Genomic DNA, 24570 nt, shown 5'->3' with positions numbered 1-24570 from the left:
AGTCCCACTGCAGCACAATGCTATTCACAATAACTAAAACTGAAATCTAAGTTGAAATAAAATCACTTGGGCCAATCAGATAGTTGGATGACCACAGCGTGATACTCAGACGCCAAATGGTGGCAATGTGGTGGTTTGAAGAGACTCAACTATTTTGAGTTTGACAACAAATATGACAAACAAAGAAATTGGCAGCTTCTATGTTATCCTCTGATTTCACATAAGCTAAACATACCCAGAAAAGAAGGAGAAAGAGAAATTACAGAAACAGTCAAGCAGTGGTGGTGCACGCCTTGAATCCCAGAACTTGGGAGGCAGAGGCAGGTGGATTTCTGGGTTTGAGGACAGCCTGGACTACAGAGTGAGTTCCAGGACATCCAGGGCTATACAGAGAAACCCTGTCTCAAAAAACCAAACAAACAAACAAACAAACCAAAAAAAAAAAAAAAAAAAAAAAAAAAAAAAAAACAATAAAGAGCCAAGCATGGACACCTACAAAACGATGAGCACTAACTCTCCGACTCCGATGTCCTTGAACCTCGGTGTGCGCTGTGGTGCAGACACAACAGCATGGCCAGTAAAATAAATAAGAAATAAAAGGAAAGCCTTGCTCCCAGGTACAAGTTATGCTAGTTCACATCATATTTTGTCAAAGTGAGTTTTTTCATCACAAGCAGATTATTAATCTACACAACCCACAGGATCAGCAAGCACTGGCCCCACGGTGGGTCAGACAGGTATGAATGTGGATGGCACTGCCAACAACGCAGGACACAGCGGCCTTCACTTCTGCCTTCAGAAGGACCTACCTTGCAAGTCAAAGACCTGGTGCAGGGCTTCTTGGTTTCCAGATCAATGACCCCACAGTGGATATCAGGATCAAACTCTCTTTCTGTCAGAAGCACACAAACATTATTACAGTAGACATACCAAATCCACCCTTCAGTTTTTAAATAAGAGGACTCTCAAGACATGCAAATGATAGCCATGATACAACGTGCCGTATCACTAATGAGTGTGCTGCAGGGGAGGTGAGAGGACGGCAGGAAACACTGTCCTCGCTGGAAACAGCCATCAGATGCCTACAACAATATTTGCATAAGAGTATCTATATGAGGAACAATTCATACAAAAAGTGAGCGAGCGAGTACGCACACAACCAAGTGTGCTCTTGGTTTGTGAACACAAGTGAAGACAGGTCCGCCTGAAGGAACCTCTTCCCACAGCTCAAGTCGACCGACCGGCTTTAAGAAGGCTTTTCATTTATAATCTGTACAACCAACTTTCTATACACAGAAGCTTTAAGAGAGCTGTGATGTTACCTGATAATCTCTTATTTAAGAACTTCCTGTTATTAGAACTGTCTTCAGACTTCTTTTCCAGAGCAGGCATTGCAGGAAGCCCTTTGCCGTTCAGAATCTGTCCGGGTGAAGGCAAGGCTGGCTTTGGTATTGAGGGGCAGTTAGGGCCAGGCCTGACGGCAGAGCTCACAGTGGCAGGACAGGCTGGCCCGACTGTACATTTCAGCAGTGTGCCGTCCGCCTTCGGCTGCATCTTGTCCACCTTCACCGAGGGCGTCGTGCTGCTGCAGGGCCGTGGGGTGCAGTGAATGACAGCGTTACTCCAGAGGGGCGGGGACAGAGCCCAGCCTACCCGGGACGCACAGCTCGATTCGGAGAAGGCCTTTACCTTCTGTTTGAAGCACTAAGAAAAGCTAATAGAGTTCACAACTAGCCAAGTTTGTAAACTTGGGACAAAAAGTCTGGTGTATAAAATTGAATTCTTCTATCCTTTTGGACCCCTTCCCCCTCCCCTATGGGAAACTCAGACCCCACAGTCAATGCAGTTTCTACAAGAAGCAAAGCATTAAGAATTCTAGAAGGACCAATATAATGCCACAGAATCCCAGGAGAATCCTTCACAACAGCTTTCATGTTAATGAAAGAAATTATTAAACGGTGAGAATCTGAGCAGTGGAAGACACCTAACACAGCGCTAAATGTCCCTGAAGACACTCCGCTGCTGCCAACAAGTTAGCCCTGAATCCGCACATCCTGTGTCACCACTCTGGCTCTCCAATCCCTCAACACAAGCTACTGTGATACTAGCGTAGGACGAGGCAACGGGCAACCGGTTGGTGAGCAGGAAGACCCGCGCCACTAACAAAGCAATTTCTCTTATGATCTTACTGACACTGTTATTTTGCCTCATAGAAGTGAGTCAGCGACTGGGTGGTAGTGGCGCATGCCTTTAGTCCCAGCACTTGGGAGGCAGAGGCAGGCAGATTTCTGAGTTTGAGGCCAGCCTGGTCTATAGAGTGAGTTCCAGGGCTACACAGAGAAACCCTGTCTCGAAAAATAAAAAACAACAACAACAACAAAAAAAAAGTGATGTCAGCAAAACCCCAAGGCTTCACTTGGTCCCTGCTGAACTTTCACTTGACAATGGATGCTTGGATAAGTGTCTGCAAACTCTAATGGAGTCTGTACTCTAATCGCTGTTAAGCTGCCAAGTGACTTAAACACTGCCCTGTCTTTTCTGTGGCTTTCAGACAGCTATAGAAGTGAAAGCCAAACTTCCTGTTCTTGTTCTCAATGAGCCGGGGCTCAGCGACCGACTGTAACAGATGGCTGTGAGGAGCTGTTCCTGGAAGAGCCTGACAACACAACCCAGTCACTGCAAACTCCTCTGGCCTCGCCCAGTCGGCAAGGTCCTTGAGCAACACCAGGTACTCAACTGTTCTCTGAGGCTCTGAGACTGTGGGGATGAAATGTCTGGCATACCCTACCCCGAAGGGAAGCAGGCCAAGGGAACACTACAGCCATAGGCTGCAAGATTATCATGACAAGGCAAGATACCCTTCAGCCAGAGCACACAGCTGCTCCTTCCTGTGATCTCAAGAACGCTCCTAGCTCCAGACCCACTTCAGAAGCTTGTCGAAGAAACCATGGAAATGAGACTCCTTCCAGTCTTTCACCCTCACTGCCGTGAATTAAACCCTGATGCCTTAGACTCCAGGAGGATTAGTACCTCACTTCCACCAGAAGACTACAGACATAGGATTCGAACCCAGACCTCTCTGACTTAAAGACCTCACATAAAGCCTCTGCACACATGCTTCCCTTACCCATGTGAAAAGGGTATAACAATGCATATTCTCAGGGACGCTGTGGCCAATACGGCACAGCCAAGTACAGCTCACTTCCAATAATAACCAACACAGGAAAGGTGCAGTAAATTATTACTAGCCTTATTGATATTGTGATGGCTTGCATAACTTAAAACCTGAGGTAGGGAAAGGACCAGAGCTAACGGTAAGTGTTCCAATGACTCCCAGGCATGCTTGGATGCACCCACAGAGGACTGTCTCAGCTGGCAGCTAAGGGAAGGAAGCCTTACCAACCCACACAGCCATACTTACACTCTTCCGTGGGGAACTTTAATCTGCTGCACAGGAGGCATGGGCTTCATGTTTCCCCTGAGCTGCAGTTTTTCTTTGGGCAATCTGAGTAACTTGGAGCTTGAGGATGCGCAAAGGACCCCTCCACTGGGAGGCCGGCTGCTTCCGCCGGCACTACCACCTTTGCTTTTGGACAGAGACGGGAAGAGGGAAAATACTGAAGTGTGAGGAACAGCCAAGGAAGGCTTGCTAGATGAGCTATGTCTTCTTTCTGAAACATAAAACAAAGACAAAAAAGAACATGCATCAGGCGATCCTCGAGTGGAAAGCTAAGACGGTTCCCTGAGACTAACCCCCATATTCCTGTTATGGAACGCGCGCTCTAAATCCAGGAGAGCTCTTTTCTTTTTGTTTGCTTGCTTCGTTGTGCTTTTTGGCACACAGTTCCTCCGTGTGGCCTTGGCGGTCCTGTAACTTGCTCCACAGCCAAAACTGGCCTAGAACTCACACAGATCCCCTGCCTCTGTCTCCTGAGTACTGGGTTCAAAGGTGTGTACCACTGCTACCTGAAGAAAACTCTTATGTCGGCCTCAAAGACTACTTAATTATAGTATCTAGCAACTGGTCCCTCTGTTTCCAGTATATCAGCATAAGGAGGTTTACCCATTCAGAAACTGAACAAGCATTAAACATGAGCCTAATGTCATGTTGTCTTGGATGGAACAATTCACACGGACGAAATGATCTACTCATCTGAAGTTCTGCTAGTTGGCACTGCCTGGTGTGCCTTCATTATTTCTAGCACAATACCTCTCTGACTCTCAGAATAGAAAAACAATTTAAGAAACAGACCCACTTGCTAGCCTGTGACACCACACAAGAGCATCCCCAGGGCCATCTTAGTATCCCCTAAGAACCTGCTAAACTTCAGGTCAATCATTTTAAACCCCTCCTACCATTTTAAAAAATAATCTCAGTTCACTACAAATGGAATAACTGTTTCACACCTCTAAGATACCAAAGGCTAAGACAAAAATACTCCAAAGAGGTAGACCTGTTTCTTTTCCTTCTTTTGAAACCAGGGAATAACACATGGGTAAGTACAAAGGTGTAACTGCCAGCAGCTCTCCCTACCTGAGAATAACATCTGCGAGCAGAAGCCAAAGACCAGAAACCAAGACCTGCTGAAACCACCACTGGAACAAATGAGTCAGGCATTTGATAACGGTGTTTAAGGACATAGCAGCCCTGAACTCAGAATTTAAAAATCACACATTGTTTTAATATAAGGCTTTACCAGATTTTCAAACCATCATTATCACAATGTGGAAAGCCGTATGAACAGTTAAAACATCAATCATGTTAGAGTCAACAACGAGAAGCACCATTGAAATAACTAATTTCCAAATCTTCTTTTCATTGCTGAGAAACTCTCAATGAATCTAGGACACTCCGAACGGGCCAGTACTTCTGTAGTCTTTATCACGTACTTCAGGACAGGTTCACATTGTGGCAAACGATGCTATGGACAGAAGAATCCAAATTCTCCAAATTCTCCATCAACTCCATGGAAGCCACAATCAAGTTAAGAGCCAAACAGAGAGCCACCTGAAAGTGCTTCCTTACCCGGAACCACATCATAGAACCCTGTGTGCCAGGAATATGTCCTGCAGGAATTTCAGTTTAACATTTCCTTCTATGTGGCACCTCAATTGTTTTGTTCAAAGCTTAGTTTTCCTGCTTAGTCCCCACATTCAGGAGACCGAGGAAGTTTGAAAGCCAGCCTGTGCTAATGATGACTACACCAGTCCTAACTGCACAGTGCCCACCATCACATGCAGACAGCCACACACAAACACAACAGGCACACGCACACATATGCACACATAGGTTAAAAATATTATACAACATCCAATCATAGTGTGTTTGAGGTTCTGATGTCAACTCCTAGCACTGTAAAACTGTGATTAATTGTTTCAAAAAGTCAAAAAAGACCAGTCAAAATTTAGCTTGTCTCTTGTTATTCTAAAATGCCTTGAACACATGCCAAAGTGTTTTAGCACTTTTCAGTAACAATTGGAAAGATTTGCCATAATTTTGCCAGCTGCCCAAGGTAGGCAAGATTTCCAGGAGCCCTGTTTATTATCCACAAAACAGGTCTTCATTATTAATTGGTACAGCTTTTCCTCTGATAAGTTTTTTCAAATGACAAAAGTGCAGGGGGTCTTAACCTTGGCTACCCTGAAATGACTCAAAGAGCTGTCAAAGGTTGAATGAGGTGGAGCATGGTGATGTGTGCCCTGCAAGCCCAGCCTTGGGGGAGGTGAGGGAGGCCTCAGCCCTATGACATTCAAAACCAGGTGAGACTGACTCCAACGGCAAGCTAGCAGATGTGAAGAGTAACCCCACACAAATAAAGTGCTGTGCTGCCAATAGTGTGATTTTTTTTTTCTTTGTGATAATTACTGGGAATAGAAAGTCCTCAGGAACTGCTACTTAGAAAAGAGGGAGGTATCTCTAAATCAAGGAACGCAGAGTCCACAATATAAAAATACAAGAAGTATAAGCAAGTTAACAAAACTCCCCTAAAGGATTGTTACCAATCAATACCGAATTTAAAAAATATGGAAATGGGCACAATGTGAGAAGATGTCACAGTGTACTGGGGACATAACCAGTGACCTTTCCAAGGATACAGCAAATGAATGATATATGGAAATAACTCCATGACCGAGGCTGGAATATCCTCAACAAACAAGAAAATGTCAGCAAAATGAATGAACAAAACAGCAATATCAGAGAAAAAAAAGGTAATTAGGTTACTGCGATTCAAAGAAAAAAAAGAGAAATCCTAGAAATAGACACAAGGGAAAGCTTCATCACAGAAGAAAAACCACCAGAAGAGAAATGACTAAGAAATGGCTACATTTATATGAACTAGAATGACCACATATGGAGAACATCTGGGATATAAACAACAGATCACCCCTGAGAATCCATGGCTCAGAGAGAACTACAATAGAAACTAAAGACACAAAGACTCTACTAAATGAAATTAAGTGATTTCCATACCTAGAGAAAGTCATTGATTTCCAAGCACATAGTATTTAGAGCCTAAACAGACATGATCTTAGAATACACTCTCCCATGAGATACTGTGATCAAGATGTTAAAACTACAATGAAACAATAGTATCAACGGGGAATACCAACAAAGTCAATACATCAAATAGAGCCCATCAGCAACTCGCCAAGCCAGGGAAGCAGGGAGCCGCGGGTGTCTTTATTTACCTGGGTATGTGCACGCCATGTGTATGCAGATGCCTGCAGAGCATAGGTGGCTGTAAGCTAGCCAGGATGGGATGACACTTGGCCTCTGGAAGAGCAGCAACAGCAGCAGTGTGCTGAGCCATCTCTCCTGCCCTCACATAACATGTTTCAACATTTGAGAACAAGTGCTCTCAAACAAATTGGCCCTCCAACAAAACTATATGAGTGAGGAAAAAAAAACAAAAAAAACCTTCAAGGCAAAGCCACTCAGGAATGCCAGTCAGCACTGCGGCAATAACTGAAACCAGACTGTACATGCAAAGGACACGCTCTCTAATCAGAGGGAGGAACTACATTGTACTGGACGAGTCGGTGGGCAGAGTGGTAAGGAGGCATTGTGCTTAATGCGTGTGTGATGTGTGCTCCACTGAAATTCTTGAAATTCATACAGAAGCATGAATGAGCACAGAGAGCAACCTCTGCAGACAGTGATGCTGGAGCACCTGATCCCTGATGTCGGAGCACTGACTGCAACGCTACAGGAAGAACAAAGCGCACTGGCACTGGCACAGACACACGACCTGTATACTGTAGACGGAAAAGAGGACACAGAAATATGAGCACAGCCACCTAACCTTTGAAAAGGGTGTCATACCATCCACTGCAGAAATGATGGCTTGCAAACTCCACAGACGTGTAAAGCAAATAAAACCAGAGCACAGCTCGAGTCTCACAAAAATCAAGTCAAATCAATGCCCTCAGTTTAAGACTTTAAACTCTGAAACTGCTAAAGAAAGCGTAGGCAAAGTCCTGCAAGTCCTTTCTGACAGGGCTGTTCATCAGCAATAACTGAGAGTGGAAACACTTCTCACCAGCAATTTGAACAGACCGTCTAGAGAACGGGATAAAATACTTGCCAATCATATGTCAGACAAGATTAACATCTAGAACTTATAGAGAACTCCAAAACGTAAATACCAATACAACTGACTGATGGGTCAATAAGCAATGGAACCGAAGAACTGCACAGATAGTTCTCCAATTAAGAAGCAGACTAGTAAATAAATACTTGGCAATGTTGTTTGACATCGCTGGCCATTAAGGAAATGCATTTATGCTCTTATTCTTGGAATTTATTAAGCTCTAATTTTACCCTAGCCCAAATGGCTATCAAGAAAACAAAGTAGATATAGCTCAATGCCTACATGCACTGAGATCCTATGTTCCATGCCCAGAACCTCATGGAATGGGTGTTGGGGGGAAAACTTGCAGTCCAAGCACTGGAGATGCAGATCAAGGCCAGCCCAGGATACATGATATCCAAACTCAGAACAAACAAGTAAACAAAATGAAAAAATAAGAAATGCTGACCACTACATGGGATAAAAAGAAAAGAACTCTTCATGTTAAGAGTGTAAAATGTGTGTCTGTGAAAGTCAGGAGGTTTCTCAAATCACTTAAAACACTCACACTGACTCTGCTACAACCAAGCCCAGGTATGTATGCATGAAGGGTTCTAAGTCTGCATGTCACAGACATACTTGTACATCCATGTCTACTATTTAACTCTACACAACAGCCAAGATGTAAAGCTAATATAGCTAGCTGTCCATCAACTGATGAATGAATAAAAATACACACACACAAGCAAAATTTTACTCAACTATAAAAATTAAAATTGTGATATTTGTTGGAAATATCACATTTGTGATATTTCTCTCATTTGTGGAATGTTGATTTGAAACACATGGGGGGGGTGTCTGAGGGAGGAAGAAGTCTGCAGGAATGAGAAGAAAGAAACAAGAGAGGGTAACGGAATGTCTCATGAAAACAGACGCAGTGGTATTCCAGGGGAGGAGAGTCAACAGGATGGCATGAGGGAGCATGGGGAAATGGAGGCCGCCAAGGGGCAGTGTGTGGGGGGCACAGGATTATAGCCCGGGCCCACATGAAGAGATGGAGGCCACGAAGGGGCAGCGTGTGTAGGGGACAGAGGGCTATAACTCGGGCCCACACTCCACACTCCCCAAGCATAAGCAAAAGATATGATTGGGATTAAATCAACTTCTTTGCATGCTACTTTTAAAAGTTAATAAAAAATAAATAAGGCGGGTGGTGGTGGCGCACAGCTGTAATCCCAGCACTTTGGGAGGCAGAGGCAGGTGAATTTCTGAGTTCAAGGCCAGCCTAGTCTACAGAGTGAGTTCCAGGACAGCCAGGGCTACACAGAGAAACCCTGTCTCGAAAAAACCAAATACAGATAGATAGATAGATAGATAGATAGATAGATAGATAGATAGATAGATAGATAGATGAACAAATGAATGAATAAATAAATAAATGCTTCTCGAGATTATGATGGATCTGGCTGGAAGCATCTGAGACAGGAACAGAGTACCCAGACTTCTGTGAGCTTCCTCTACTGTGAGGATATGTGCAGCCAGTCTTCAAGCCCATGCTAGACTAGGCCAACTCTTCAACAACCATTAACCATGACTAATCAGAATCTGCATAGGCTGAGATGCATGTCAAATAGCAGTATATATAGGGTTTACTTATTTCATAGGGCTCACTGCTACTCAGTGTTTTCCAACTATTTCCACTTCTATTAAAAGCCACATAAACTACAGGTTTTTGGTTGTTTTGTTTTGTTTTAAATTTTAGATTAATTGTATGTCTGAGCATTCTGCTTGCATGTGTACATGTGGCTTGTGGGGGCCAGAGGTTGGAACTGGAGTTATGGACGTGGGTCTTCTGCAAGAGTAACCAAACTGCTTTTTAATCCCGAGTCATCTCTTAAACCTATTTTGTTGTTGTTGTTTTTAAATCATCTGAATGAATTTTCAATTTTGTCACTTTCCTTTCTTCCTAGTTTAACAAATTTCTCCAGAGAGTATTACTGGTATCTTAGGACCACCGTATGCGTTTCAGGACACTTAGCCCTCGGATCTCTACCACTTAAGCGCCAGTAGGGCCCATCTGCTGTAGACACCCTCTCCCTCCTACCATCTCCAAATGCTACACGACTATCAGCTGACAGCTATTTCCAAGTCAATATATCATGAAGTAATAGTGACATTAAAATGACTATCTATGGCAATCCACATGGGCTAGTTTGCTTTCTGTTTTTGGGATAAAGCAGGACATGGGGAGGAAATAGAACACTTTGGTTTACAAGTTACGGACTATCATCAAAGAAATCCTATGCAAGAATTCAGGATAGGAAACTGCAGGCAGGAACAAACGGTGTACTCAGCCAACTTTTCTAAAGCCCAGGTTTATCTGCCCAGGATTAGCACCTGCTTACAGTGGGATGAGCTGGACCCTACTATATTAACCAGCAATCAAGATAATGCCCCCAGACATGCCCACAGGCTAATCAAAGGAGGCCAATTCCCTTGAGGCTCCTTCTTCCCAAATATTGCAGTTCAAAAGAGAAAGAGAAACAGGTCCTCACCAGGGGTATCTCAACACTTAGTCTCAGCTGGCAGTACTGAGCTGGGGTGTGTGCTTTGAGAGCCTAAGGCCGGGCCTTAGTTCCATGGGCTGCTTTGCTTATGGGTGCTTGCCACTGTGTGAGCACTCCGCTTGCTGCCCCAGATGCCCTGCCTCCCGACCTGACTGGACTCCTAGCCCTATGGAACCAATTATACTCCAAAATAAGCTCTTTTCTGTTTGTTTTTCAAGACAGGGTTTCTTTCCATAGCTGTCCTGGAACTTGCTCTATAGACCAGGCTGGCCTCGAACTCACAGAGATCAGCCTGGCTCTGCCTCCTGCAGCTTATACACCTGTTTGATTGACACACTGTAGGAGTAATACGAGCTCTATGGTATAGGAAGGAAACCTCAAGTACAATTGTGTAATTTTTTCATATACTGGTATCAGATTCTCAAACAGGTTTCTCATAGCAACTGTATGACAGTTCAGGTCACCAACTTAAATTAGATCAACTTTGGGGGTTTGGTGCTACTGTTTAATATTTTATGATGGTGCAATAGTGATGCCTACTCAGGAAAACTGCTTGAAATTTTAATGTACACGGTTTCTAAACTAAAATGTCCCAACTAGGTATATTTAATGTATTTCTGACTTATAGTTTCATCTTTCCACTTTTAAAAATAAGATTGTTAAATAGCACATGCAATTTACTTTCTCTCGTAAGAGATTGGGTTAAATGAACTATCCACTTAGATAAAATCATTTCTACCATACTGTTCATTTTGAGAATACACATTTCTTCCAAAGCCACTAGCCACTAGTATACTGTAGAATAATTTATACCAAAACAAATTTTGGTATAAATGTAATATATATGGGGTGATGAGTTTTTGGTCAGAGGTATCAGAAGACAATTCTCACCCCCCATTCCCCCAAACAAAACAATACTACTGCCATTGTTCCTGGTTGCCTATGAGAACTCAAGACCCATTACAGAAACACTTTAACTATAGAGCATAGAAAAAATTGCTTTGGTCCTGAAGAGGAAGCTTCCTAACTTTGCAAATTGCTATGGAGGCTTCTAGGGTAAACTTCTCATCAACAGTCTTACCCAGCTATGAATCTGGTCAGCTAGTGCCGTGACTAACACTGTAAAGTATAGGAATAAACAACTACTTTGCTATTGGGTTTATAAGGCTAGCTCCACACAAGGAAATCCATACCTGGTCCTGTAAATCTGGAGAACAACTCACAGTTGGGGAACTGTATTAGACAGGGCTCTCTAGAGACACAGACCTTATGGAATAAATCTGTTTCTCTCTATCCTATCTATCTATCTATCTATCTATCTATCTATCTATTATTTATTGAAATGACTTACACGTTACAGTCCAACTAATCCAACAAAGGTTAGCTGTGAATGGAAAATCCAAGAATCTAGAGTTGCTCAATCTCAAGAGGGTGTCTCGGCTGGTTTTCTGTATATGCTGGGATCCCAAAGATGTAGGCTCCAATGCCAGTAAAGAAATAGATGTGTAAGCAAGGTGAGGACAAGCAGGCAAAGAAAAAAACCTTCCTTCCTTCCTTCCTTCCTTCCTTCCTTCCTTCCTTCCTTCCTTCCTTCCTTCCTTCCTTCCTGTCCTTGTATAGCTTCCAGCAGAAGGTGTGGCCCATATTAAATGTGTGTCTTCTAGCCTCAAGATCCAAATCAAAGGCCTCGTCCTCCTGCCTCCATTTCTGGATATTAATCCCTCCAGATACAGTATTAAAGTACTCTCTAAATTAGCATCTCTATGTCCACAGGAGTAAAGTTCTCAGACATCATCAGAGAAACTTCTAGCAGTGAACAGAGAACAACACAGACATTCACAATGGAGCGAGGCACAGACAGAGAGTGTCTGCAGAATTCTCGTGGACCAGTAAGGAAGAGGGAGGTGGAAAGACTGTAAGAGCCAGAGATTAGAAGGAACAAATCAAAGCACTATGTCATGGATGTGACAAGAGCACCATACTCACGGATCAACTGTGGTTGCCTACACAAGATGTGCTTAAAGGCAAGCCAGCTGACACGTCAGCATGAAGGAAGGGGAAGGCTCGGGAGCTACGTAACTCCTGACAGTTGATGGCTTCTGGAGGGAAGAGCCAGCTTTTCTTAAGGGTGTGGTCCCTAGTAAGTCCCCTGTGAAAGCTCCTAGTAGTCAGGGATTCCTGGAGTCACACAACTTATGGAATGTCTCTCTATATTGAGGGAATTTATTGTTGACTTACAGTCTGCAGTCCAACTACCCCAACAATGGTCAGCTGTGAATGTGATGTCCAAGATTCTAATAGTCGCTCAGTCCCAGGAGGCTGTGCTGTTTCAGCTACTTATACAGAAGTATAGAAGCAGATTCCAGCAGATGCTCTGACAAATAAGTGCAAGCAGGTGAAGTAGAGAGTTTTCCTTCTTCCAATGTCCCTATGTAGGTCTCCCGCAGAAGATGTGGCCCAGATGAAAGGTGTGTGCCACCTCTCCTAGATCTGGGACTTGTTTTGTCCCAGGCTGACCGTGAACTCAGAGATCTCCTTGCCTCAGTCTCCTGGGATTAAAGGCCTGTACTACCTTGCCTGGGCCTAAGCTTTTCATGGGCACTGTGCCTCAAGAATTCCAAGCCAAGATCCAGGTCAGAAACTTTTGTCTTCCAGCCTCAAGATCTGAATCACAGATGAGCCCTCCAATTCTGGATTGTAGTTCATTTCAGATATAGTCAAGTTGACAACCAGGAATAACCATTACAATCCACCCCTTGTCAACTTGACAAATAATAGCTCATGTCCACATGAAACAATAACAAGGTCATGAATGCACCTAACATGATATAACTACTCCTCATAAAATTGCAAAGGCATTTGTAAATTTACAATGGGGAAATGTTCCTTGGTAACATTCTTTTAGTATCTCAACTTAAATAGCAACTGATGTTAAAGAAATTGGAAGAAAGCACAAATAGCTATAATAATGTGTCCTTAACAAAATAAAACAGAAGCATTCATATTACTTTAAAGTCCTTGTTTCTGCAACTGGTCAAGTGGCCTGACCCATTCTGTATTTCCTCTACCCTCTGCGAGCACCTCAGCAGGTCTTCGCTCTTTTCCTGGAGGAGAAACCTCCATTCCTTTATCCCTGATGGGTCTGCATCCTTTGTCATCTTGCTTGGATTAGGCTGTTGTAGTTTCCCACTGACTTTAATTACAGGACACTGTAGTACTAAGAAGACACCCTAAGGAATTTCCTGCACTCCAGACATAATCCTTCTTACCTCCACTGTTGAGAAACAATCCAATTTCCCCATGGTAATCTGGATCTATCACCCCTCCTAACACTGTTATTCCTTTCTTAGCCTGTTGGTTTAAGGGTATTAGAAGCCCAAAATGACGTGCGGAAGTCTGAGAGTCCAGTTCAATAGAATGCTTGCTGTGGCTCCTAGTAGGAGCACCCCCCTCTCTGGAACCAAAACTTCCAGGCCAGGAGAACCTAGGGTTGAGATGACAGAAACTATTCCCTTTTCCATCCCTTGATTCCTGGCAATGGGAGAAACTGTACCATATATCGGACACTGATTCAAAGCATATACTGCCTTCTGAAGAACTCTGCCCCAGCCCTCCATGCTGCTGCCACCTGACGCTGTGACTTCGTCTTCAAAAGCCCATCCCATCTTTCTATCAGACCAGCTGCTTCAGGACGGTGGCAAACATGGTAAGACAAGTAGATTCTATGATCGTGGGCCCACTGTCACACTTCTCTGGCTGTGAAGTGAGTTCCTTGGTCAGAAGCAATACTGTGTGGAATACCATGATGATGGATAAGTCATTCTGTAAGTACATGGATGGTGGTTTTGGCAGAAGCCTTATGTGCAGGAAAGGCAAATCCATAACCAGAATAAGTATCTACTCTAGTAAGAACAAAACATTGTCCTTTTCCACAGAGGAAGTGGTTCAATGTAGTCAACCTGCCACTAGGTTGCTGGCTGGTCACCTCAAGGAATGGTGCCATATCTGGGGCTCAGTGCTGGTCTCTGCTGTTAGCAGATCTGGCATTCAGCAGCAGCTGTAGTCAGGTCAGCCTTGGTAAATGGATGTCCGTGTTGTTGAGACCAAGCATAAACCCCATCTTGGCCACCACGGCCACTTTGTTCATGTGCCCATTAAGAAATGAAAGGAATGACTGGGCAAAGAGGATGACCATCCACAGAACGGGTCATCTTATCCACTTGATTACTGAACTATTCTTCAGCTAAAGTCACCTTCTGGTATTTACATGGGATGCAAATATCTTCACATCCTTTGCCCATTCACAGAGATCTATCCACATACTTCTTCCCCAGGTATCTTTCTCACCAGTTTTCCAATCATGATCTTTCTAAGTCCCTGACCATCCAGCCAATCCATTGGATACAGCCCATGAATCAGTGAACAATCGTACATCTGGCCATTTCTTCTTCCAAACAAACTGTAATACCATGTGTACTGCCCAAAGTTCTTCCCACTGTGAAGATTTTCCTTCACCTGGATCTTTCAGGGTTGTCCCAGAAAGGGGTTGTAATGCTGCAGCTGTCCACTTCTGGGTGGTGCCTGCATAACGTGCAGAGCCATCAGTAAACCAGGTCCTAGTCTTCTCTTCTTCAGTCAGCAGGTCATAGGGAACACCCCATGAGGCTATGGGCTCATGCTTGGCAGCAGACGGCATTGTAACAGGAGTAGAAACCATAGGCATCTGAGCAACTTCATGTAACTTGCTTGTGCCTTGAGGACCTGCTCTGGCCTGATCACGTATATACCACTTCCATTTGATAATAGACTGCTGCTGTGCATGTCCTACTTTATGACTTGGAGGGTCTGATAACACCCAGCTCATGATGGACAGTTCAGGTCACATGGCATCTTGGTGTCCTATTGTCAAACGTTAAGTTTCCACTAAGGCCCAATAGCAGTCCAAGAACTGTTTTTCAAAGGGAGAATAGTTGTCTGCAGATGATGGTAGAGCTTTGCTCCAAAATCCCAAAGGTCTCTTCTGTGATTCACCTACAGGAGCCTGCCAGAGGCTCCAAACAGCATCTCTATCTGCCACGGACACCTCAAGTACCATCGGGTCTGCTGGATCATATGGTCCGAGTGGTAGAGCAGCCTGCACAGCAGCCTGGACCTGTTGAAGAGCCTTCTCCTGTTCCATGCCCCACACAAAGTTAGCAGCTTTCCGAGTCACTCGGTAAATAGGCCTGAGTAACACACCTAAGTGAGGAATGTGCTGTCTCCAGAATCCAAATAGACCCACTAAACGTTGTGCTTTTTTCCTGGTGGTGGCAGCGGCCAGGTTCAGTAACTTACTCTCTCACCTTAGGCAGAATCTCTCGGCATGCCCCACACTACTGAACTTCTAAGAATTTCACTGAGTCAGATGGTCCCTGAATTTTGGTTGAATTCATTTCTCAACCTCTGATAACCGTATCTTACAAATTAGTCCAAAGTAGTTGCTACTTCCTACTCACTTGGTCCAATCAGCATAATGTCAATATAGTGCACCAAAGCTATATTTTGTGGAAGAGACAGACAATATCACTTCTAACTAAGTTATGACACAGGAAAGGAGAGTTACTATATCCTTTAGGCAAAACGATAAAGGTATACTGCTGGCCTTGCCAAATAAAAGCAAATTGCTTCTGGAGGTCCTTATGGACAGGCACTGAGAAGGAGGCATTTGCTAGATCAATACCAGATAGGAGATGTGTTAATTTGCTCAAGTAATGAACCTGCATCTGGTACAGCAACTGCAATTGGAGTTACTACCTGATTTAGTTTTTGATAATCAACAGTCATTCTCCATGATCCATCTGTCTTCTGCACTGGCCAGATAGGAAAGTTAAAGGGAGATGTGGTGTGAACCACCATCCCTGCATCTTTCAAGTCCAGGATGGTGACAGTATTTTCTGCAATTCCTCCAGGAATATGATACTGTTTTTGATTCACTATTTTCTTTGGCAGAGGCAACTCTAAAGGCTTCCATTTAGATTTTTCAACCGTAACAGCCCTCACTCCACAGGTCAGGGAACCAATTTCCACTTATATCTATCCCAATTATACATTCTAGAACTGGAGAAATGACCACAGGATGTGTCCGGGGAACCTACTTACTGGACCTACTGTGAGTCAGACATCAGTCAAAACTCCATTAATTACCTGTCCTCCATAAGCCCCTACATTAACTAGAAGACCACAATTTTTTGAGGGGTATCTCCTGGTATCAATTCAGAGCCAGTATCCAATAGGTGCCGGAAATCTGATTATTTCCTTTCCCCAGTGTACAATTAGCCTTGTAAAAAGCCATAGGTCCCTCTCAGAAAGTACTGGAGAAAGGCTAACAGTAAAACTTTTAGGTGTCTTGGCCTTCCTCAGGGGAGCCTGGCCACCCCTTCATTCAAGGGGTTCTGGATCTGCAAATGGGTTCAAGTTTGGAAATTGATTCACTGGCCAAGACTGCCTTTTGCCACCATCCAATGTAGCCTTTCTTTCATTTGTTTGAGTTTTTTCTGCTTATACAGATCAAACAGATATGTAATAGGCTTCCTATCTATTTCATGCCTGGAAACACCATGACTGATTAGCCAGTACCAAAAGTCCATACAAACAAATCACGTCATTATAAACTTCACCTCTCCTGGGCCGACCATTACAGGATAGGTCATTATAAACATTGTTTTGTCTACACTACCCATTATAATAACTATGATCATCTTTGAAGATTCACTGCTGCTACCTGGCCTTTGCTTCCGCTAGGCCCAATAAAGCCCACTGCATTCATCCAACTGAGCAGCAGCAACTCCAACCTTAAGGTCTGGCACAAGGAAATGCGTAAAAGCAACACTCTTCAAACGTTCTGGTGACCTTCTCACCAGTCTGAGTCTTATAGAATGTGAAGGGCATACCTTCTGGACCATCCCATTAGGTTTTACACAAAGTATCCATCCCAGCACTGCAATTTTCCTGAGCCTTAAAATCCCTTGGTCAACACTAAGCCAAGGGATAAGTAGGTCGTCTTTTGATAAACGCTTCAGCCAACCATTCAAACAAACTTCTGACACCTTTCTTAACTCTGCAATCTTCCATATTAAACCTAGAGCCTCCACTCAGAGGGCCTATGTCAATAAATCTAGCCTGATCTAGTTTTATGCTCCTTCCACCATTACCCCACACCATAAAATCCATTCCCACGAGTATTCCCCAGACTTCTGCTTGAATGAATTAGCAAACTCATTAAGCTCCTTAGTAGTACAGTGCATTTCCTCATGGACTACACTTTCTACCTCCCCTCTAGGGGCCTGCTTTGTCTTGAGTCTGGTTAGAGGTCTAGAGGAAACTATTGGTGGGCCCTGAGAAACATCACTATTGTCTTGTCTGTCATTTTCTTCAGAGAAAGTCATTGCTTGTTTATCAGACTCTGGGGGATTAATTTCCTCATGTTAAAAAAAGGCATTATTTCATTCAAGGGGTGGGGCTGAAGGAATGTCTTCCTCAGGTGAAGTAAACCTTTGAGAATCTGAAGATTCAAAGTTCTCAGCTTCAACAGGGTCCTCTCACACATCCCCATCCCAAGTTATAGGATCCCATTCTTTGCCAATTAATGCTCTTATTTTAACTGCTGACACCCTCTAAGGCTGAGATGGGAATTTTCGCTGTAATTCAGCCAACCTTATAATGAGGGCTTCACACCTAAAGAAATGTTCAATATCCTTAGTCATCAGGGAAATGCAAATCAAAACAACCCTAAAATTTCACCTTACACCAGTCAGAATGACTAAGATCAAAAACTCAGGAGAAAACAGGTGCTGGCAAGAATGTGGAGAAAGAAGAACATTCTTCCACTGCTGGTGGGGTTGCAAGCTGGTACAACCACTCTGGAAATCAGTCTGGCAGTTCCTTAGAAAATTGGGCATATACCCAAAGGATTCCCAGCATGTAATAAGGACACATGCTCCACTATGTTCATCGCAGCCCTATTTATAATAGTCAGAAGCTGGAAAGAACCCAGATTTCCCTCAATGGAAGAATAGATACAGAAAATGTGGTATATATACACAGTAGAGTACTATTCAGCCATTAAAAACAATGAATTCATGAAATTCTTAGACAAATGGATAGAACTGGAGAATATCATCCTAAGTGAGGTAACCCAATCACAAAAGAACACACATGGCATGCACTCACTGATAAGTGGATATTAGCCCAGAAGCTCGAAATACCCAAGACACAATTCACATATCAAATGATGCCCACGGAGAAGGAAGGAGAGGCCCCTGGTCCTGGAAAGGCTCAGTTCAGCAATGTAGGGGAATACCAAGACAGGGAAGCGGGAAGGGGTTGATTGGGGTACAGGGGGAGGGAAGAGGGCATATGGGACTTTCAGGGAGGAGAGAACCAGGAAAGGGAAACTCACTTGAAATGTAAATAAAGAATATACTAAATAATAAAAAAAATAAAATAAAATAAATAATGAGGGCTTCAGTTTGATTTTCTGCAACTCGAGCTCTGCTGGAGAGAAGATTCTCTTCAAAGACACCTTTAGATTGTTTCTCTTAGAAACTTTTAGATTGTTTACTTGCATCTGAAGCCGTTCAATTTTACCATACAACTCATTCTTTTCCTTCATCAATTTATCCAGAGATACTAAGAGCAACAAGCCAGCAGAATCATTTTCCAAATGTTCTCCTAGATTGTAGAAAATTTTGTGCACCCAGGTCACCTAATTAATTGCCAGTTACAACTGATGAATCAAGACAATCAAGGCATTAGCGTCTTTAAGTTTGAAATAGAGTTCCCACCACGGGCCTGCAATATTCTCCGAGCTCCCGGGAGAGAGTATCTGGAGAGCTTTCAGTAGGTGAAGATGCTGGTGAATTAGAAGGTGTTGGCGAATTATTAAGCCAATTTCAGATTCTTAAAAGATTCATCCTTATACTTCTCCTCTAGAACCATTCCTGGTACCAACTTTTGTATTAGTCATAAATTCTCTAGAGCCACAGAACTTATGGAATGTTTCTCTATATCGAGGGAATTTATTATGATGACTTACAGTCTTCAGTCCAACTAACCCAACAATAGGCAGCTGCAAATGGGAAGAATCTAGTAGTTGCTCAGTCCCACAAGGCTAGTTGTTTCAGCTGGTCTTCTGTATAAGTAGGTTCCAACAGATGTGCTGGCAAGTAAGTGCAAGCAGGCAAAGAAGAGTAGGCCTCTAAGCAGAAAGTGTGGACCAGGTTAAAGGTGTGTACTACCACACCTGCCTATCTGGGACTTGCTTTGTCCCCGGCTGACCTTGAATTCAAGAGATTTCCTTGCCTCAGTTTCCTGGGATTAAAGGCCTGTACTACCTGGCCTGGGCCTAACCTTTTCAGGGCCACTGTGCCTCAAGATCTCCATGCCAAGATCCGTCCAGACACTTGTGTCTTTCACCCTCAAGCTCTGAACCGAATTCTGGATTGCAATTCATTTCAGATATAGTCAAGTTGACAACCAGGAATAACCATTACAAAGGCCCACATCAGTATATATGCACTACAAATTGAAATTAGTGGGGTACTTAAAAAGGAGGTAAACACAACATTGGGAAGAAGTAGGGATGTAGATCTCAGAAGAATTGCAAGGAGGAATGGGGTGAACATAATCAAAATAATCATGTGCATACATCAAATTCTAAAAGAATAATACAAGTATCTTAAAAAGAAGAAATAGGAGATAAATGTAGCACACTATACCTGGCTGAAGAAGTCACATGGGCGTACATCAAATGTACACACCTCCAACATCCACCATACACATTAGCTCACCAGAGGTATTATATGGTACACCCATGCACACCTGGCTCCTAATCTTCCTGTCCACTCTCACCTGCTCCTATAAGGCTTCCCAATGATCTGCACATGGAACCCTTTTTCACCTGTTCACAGACAGACACCAGGTCTTTTCAGTCAGTACTGACCGTTCTCATGCTCCCTTTTCTCATCCTGCAAGGTTTGTGTGCTGTGCTATACCCTCCTGGGTTTTCATTGCACAGCTTACAACTGCCTGACATCTGCCTTGTCCTTTCAGGGTGCTACATCATGCTACTGTCCCACTGTCCTTGTCTTCTCCAGTTAACATCTGTTCTTGCCTAATAAGTGCTGGAGCAGTGGTTCTCAGACTTCCTAATGCTGCAGCCCTTCAAAACACCCCATGATGTGGTGACCCCTCCAACCATAAAATTATTTTTGTTGACATTTCATAACTGTAATTTTGCTACTATTATGAATTGGGAATACCTGTGTTTTCTAGTGGTCTTAGGTGACTCCCGTGAAAGGGCCACTCGACCCCCAAAACAGTCATAACCCACAGGTTACAAACCTCTGCATTAGAAACTCAAGACCCCATATTTCTAATCTTTACTTTTGAGGGTGTACATATATAATTTGTGCTTGTATTATGTGTGCACTCCTCTGAATACAAGCACACATGTGCCAGGAACATGTATAGAGATTAGAAGAAAACCTGGGCATCAGTCCATCCTTGCCTTTGCTTTGAGAAAAGGCGTCTGTTCTCTGTGACTGCCTGGGCTGGTTCCTGGGATATTGCAGGAATCCTTCCCGGCCTGCCTCACTTTAGGAGCACCCGGATTACAGACACACTCTGCACTGTCCAGGGTTATGTAGGGTCTTGGAATCTGAACTCAGGTGCTCACTCTCTCAACAGTCACTTTATCCACTAAGCCATCATCCTGAACTAGGATTTACAAGGTTAAAAGTGTGCTGATACATATTTGTCAACAAATATAACTCATAGTTATTTAAAAAGAATCATGAAATTTTCGTTTACTAAAAAAATTCAAAGCACACTGTATCGCTATAAGGTATAGTTAGGTAAGGGCAGAAAATATTAGCTCAAGGCTTTGTCATGCTACTGATTTCAGCTGTTCCCTCACACCAGGAGTTGGCACCTTCTCTGTGAAGAACAGCACTTGGCCTTCTCCTCAGGAGAAACTAAACAGAATCAGGCTTGCATTAGACTCCCCAGGATTCTGACTGTGTCTCCTTATTTTCATAAGATTTTAAGCTGGTCTTACAGCCCTTTTTTTTTTTTTTTAAAATAGCAGTTGTTCAGATATAAGAAGAGAAATGCTCATAGGTAGGTTAGGGACTCTATCTTGGGTAGACAAAGTGGTGGTCAAATGCTAAGCCTAACTACCAAGTGTTTTGCTAAACAAACCAAGTTAAGTTTTCAAAGCACTCCTCTTCCAAGATCTGGCTTCAGGCCAGAGAAAGCACACTTTGTCCCTGTATAAAGAGGGTGGGATGAGCAGCTCCATCAAGAGACGCGTGCTCACCGACAGACCGACAGACAGACAGACAGACACAGACAGACACACACACACACACACACACACACACACACACACGGAGCGTTTGGGTAGGGATAGTGTCTTTGTTAGGGTTCTATTGCTGTGAACAGACACCATGAGCAAGGCAAATCTTATAAAAACAACTTTTAATTGGGGCTGGCTTACAGCTTCTGAAATATCCAGGCAGCCATGGTACAGGAAGAGCAGAGGGTTCTACGTCTTCATCTGAAGACTGCTAGCAGAAAACGGAATTCCAAGCAGTTAGGGTGAGGGTCTTAAAGCCCATACCCACAGTGACACACCTACTCCAAGAGGGCCACACCCTGTAATAGTGTCACTCCCTGGACCGAGCATACACAGACAGGAAAAGAAAAACATTGCAAACACACATGCGGTGGGTGGGGTAAGCATGCAGACTAAGGGATAGAAAGGGGAGTGGGAGTCAGGGAAGACAGAGAGGGAAGGAACTGGGAAAGAGATGTCAGAACCACCTCCACCAACACACTGCATGACATGTGACATCTGCCCTCCCTCCTCCCCGCCCCTGCAGGAGGGAATGAGAAAGGCGGGTAAGCGAGGGAGCGGTAAAAGGAAGGCAACCATAAATACTGAGTTTATAACTGAATTCAGGCTGAGTTGTATTTGTTGTCTAATTATAAATATTAAAACCAAAGTATAAACCAAAAGAAATGAAGCAAATAATTACACATTTTAATCTCTGCTCTAACCGTAAATATTTGTTATTAAGAATACGGCTTCTTCCGTAGGGGAACTTTGCTCGGACCTTGGCCTCCCAGGCTTTTGCCTGGACTCAGGGACTGGGCGGCCAGGCTAACCTTGTGTGCGATAGCCCGGTTGGCAGATCGGCTGCCCAGCGGAGTGAGCGGAACTCAGGGGAGGTCACAGTAGCATACACCATCGGCACTCCCTGGAGTGCACACGGGCTCCATCTGCTCCACAGACACAATCTAGGGCAAGGCCTCAGGCAGAAGCCCTTAGCTCTACTCTCTCCGCTTCCGGATCCAGATCAGTCTGGGCGGCAGCATTTCATCTCCAAGTCCTGCAAGTGGCTAGCTGGGCTTCCGGGCGGCCAGCTGGGAGAAGTCAGTGTGCTCCAGTGAATCCAGCGGGCCCCAGCGGGAGCCTTCGGGTGCCTGCTTTGGGATCTGAACAGCCTGGGCAGCAGCACACTGTCTACAAGCAGTGCAGGAGGTAAGCTGTGCACCAGAGGCCAACTGGGAAGGGGCAGCTTGCACTGGTGAGTCCAGCACTGACAAGATAAACTAACACCAGTGAGATCTAGATGGCAAAAGGCAAACGCAGGAACGTCACTAACAGAAATCAAGGCAATATGGCAACATCTGAACCCAATTCTCCTCTACCAACATGTCCTGGATACCCCATCACACCAGTAAAACAAGATTTGGATTTAAAATCACTGGTCATGATGCTGGTACAGGAACACATGAAGGTCATACATAAAGAAATTCAGGAGACAATGGATCAAAAGGTAGAAGCCCTTGCAAGGGAAACACAAAAATCATTGAAAGAAATCCAGGAGAATACAAAAGCCAACAAGGAGGAAATGCAAAAAACACTTAAAGAAATACAGGAGAACTTTGCTCAACAGGCTGAGGTCATGAAAGACGAAACACAAAAATCTCTTAAAGAAATACAGGAGAACTTTGGTCAACAGGCTGAGCTCATGAAAGAGAGAACACAAAAATCTCTTAAAGAATTACAGGAAAACACAAACATGCAAGTGAAGGAGCTAAGCAAAACCATCCAGGATCTAAAATCAGAAGTAGAAACAACTAAGAAAACTCAAAGGGAGACAACTTTGGAGATAGAAAGCCTTGGGAAGAAATCAGGGGACAGAGATACAAATATCAACAACAGAATACAAGAGATAGAAGAAAGAATCTCAGATGCTGAAGATTCCATAGAAACCATGGACTCAACAGTTAAAGAAAATGCAAAATGCAAAAAGCTTGTAACCCAAAATATCCAGGAAATCCAGGATACAATGAGAAGACCAAACCTAAGGATTATAGGCATAGAGGAGAGTGAAGATTTACAACTTAAAGGGCCAGCAAATATCTTCAATAAAATTATGGAAGAAAACTTCCCTAACCTAAAGAGAGAGATGCCCATGAATATACAAGAAGCCTACAGAACTCCAAACAGACTGGACCAGAACAGAAATACTTCCCGTCACATAATAATCAAAACACCAAATGCTCTAAACAAAGAAAGAATACTAAAGGCAGTAAGAGAAAAAGGCCAAGTAACATATAAAGGAAGACCTATCAGAATCACAGCAGACTTTTCACCTGAGACTATGAAGGCTAGAAGGTCCTGGGCAGATCTCATGCAGACTCTAAGAGAACACAAATGCCAACCAAAACTACTATATCCAGCAAAACTCTCAATCACCATAGATGGAGAAACTAAGATATTTCATGACAAAACCAAGTTTACCCAATATCTATCCACAAACCCGGCCCTAAAAAGGATAATAGGAGGACAACACCAATACAAGGAGGGAAACTTCACCCTGGAAAAAGCAAGATAGTAACCTTTCATCAAACCCAAAAGAAGTTAAGCATTCAAATTTAAAAAATAACGTCAAAAATGATAGGAAGTAACAATCACTATTCCTTAATATCTCTTAACATCAATGGACTTAATGCCCCAATAAAAAGACACAGACTAACTGAATGGATACGTAAACAGGACCCTACATTTTGCTGCTTACAGGAAACACACCTCAGGGTCAAAGACAAACACTACCTTAGAGTAAAAGGCTGGAAGACAATTTTACAAGCAAATGGTCTCAGGAAACAAGCTGGAGTAGCCATTTTAATATCAGATAAAATTGACTTTCAACCCAAAGTCATCAAAAGAGACCCTGAGGGTCACTTCTTGCTGGTCAAAGGAAAAATACAAAAAGAAGAACTGACAATCCTGAACATCTATGCCCCAAATGTAAGGGCACCCTCTTTTGTAAAAGAAACTTTATTAAAACTAAAAGCACACATTGCACCTAACACAATAATTG

General features: G+C 43.5%; 1 protein-coding gene across 5 annotated transcripts in view; it reads right to left on the bottom strand.

The window, feature by feature from the left end:
• The window catches only part of Atxn7 (ataxin 7), a 159555-nt gene that overhangs the window by 15031 nt on the left and 119954 nt on the right, over window positions 1-24570 (bottom strand). For all 5 annotated transcript variants that reach the window (XM_052190351.1, XM_052190350.1, XM_052190349.1 and 2 more), the window contains 3 exons: window positions 3422-3671; window positions 1323-1585; window positions 810-892 (listed from right to left, as the gene is read on the bottom strand). In XM_052190351.1, coding sequence (XP_052046311.1) covers window positions 810-892; window positions 1323-1585; window positions 3422-3671 — 596 coding nt within the window. The remainder of the gene's footprint in view (window positions 1-809; window positions 893-1322; window positions 1586-3421; window positions 3672-24570) is intronic.

The sequence above is a fragment of the Apodemus sylvaticus genome, chromosome 8 (genome assembly GCF_947179515.1).
Source record: "Apodemus sylvaticus chromosome 8, mApoSyl1.1, whole genome shotgun sequence".
Taxonomy (NCBI): Eukaryota; Metazoa; Chordata; class Mammalia; order Rodentia; family Muridae; genus Apodemus; species Apodemus sylvaticus.
Note: the sequence above shows the minus strand (reverse complement) of the source record. Positions and strands in the feature narration are given on the sequence as shown.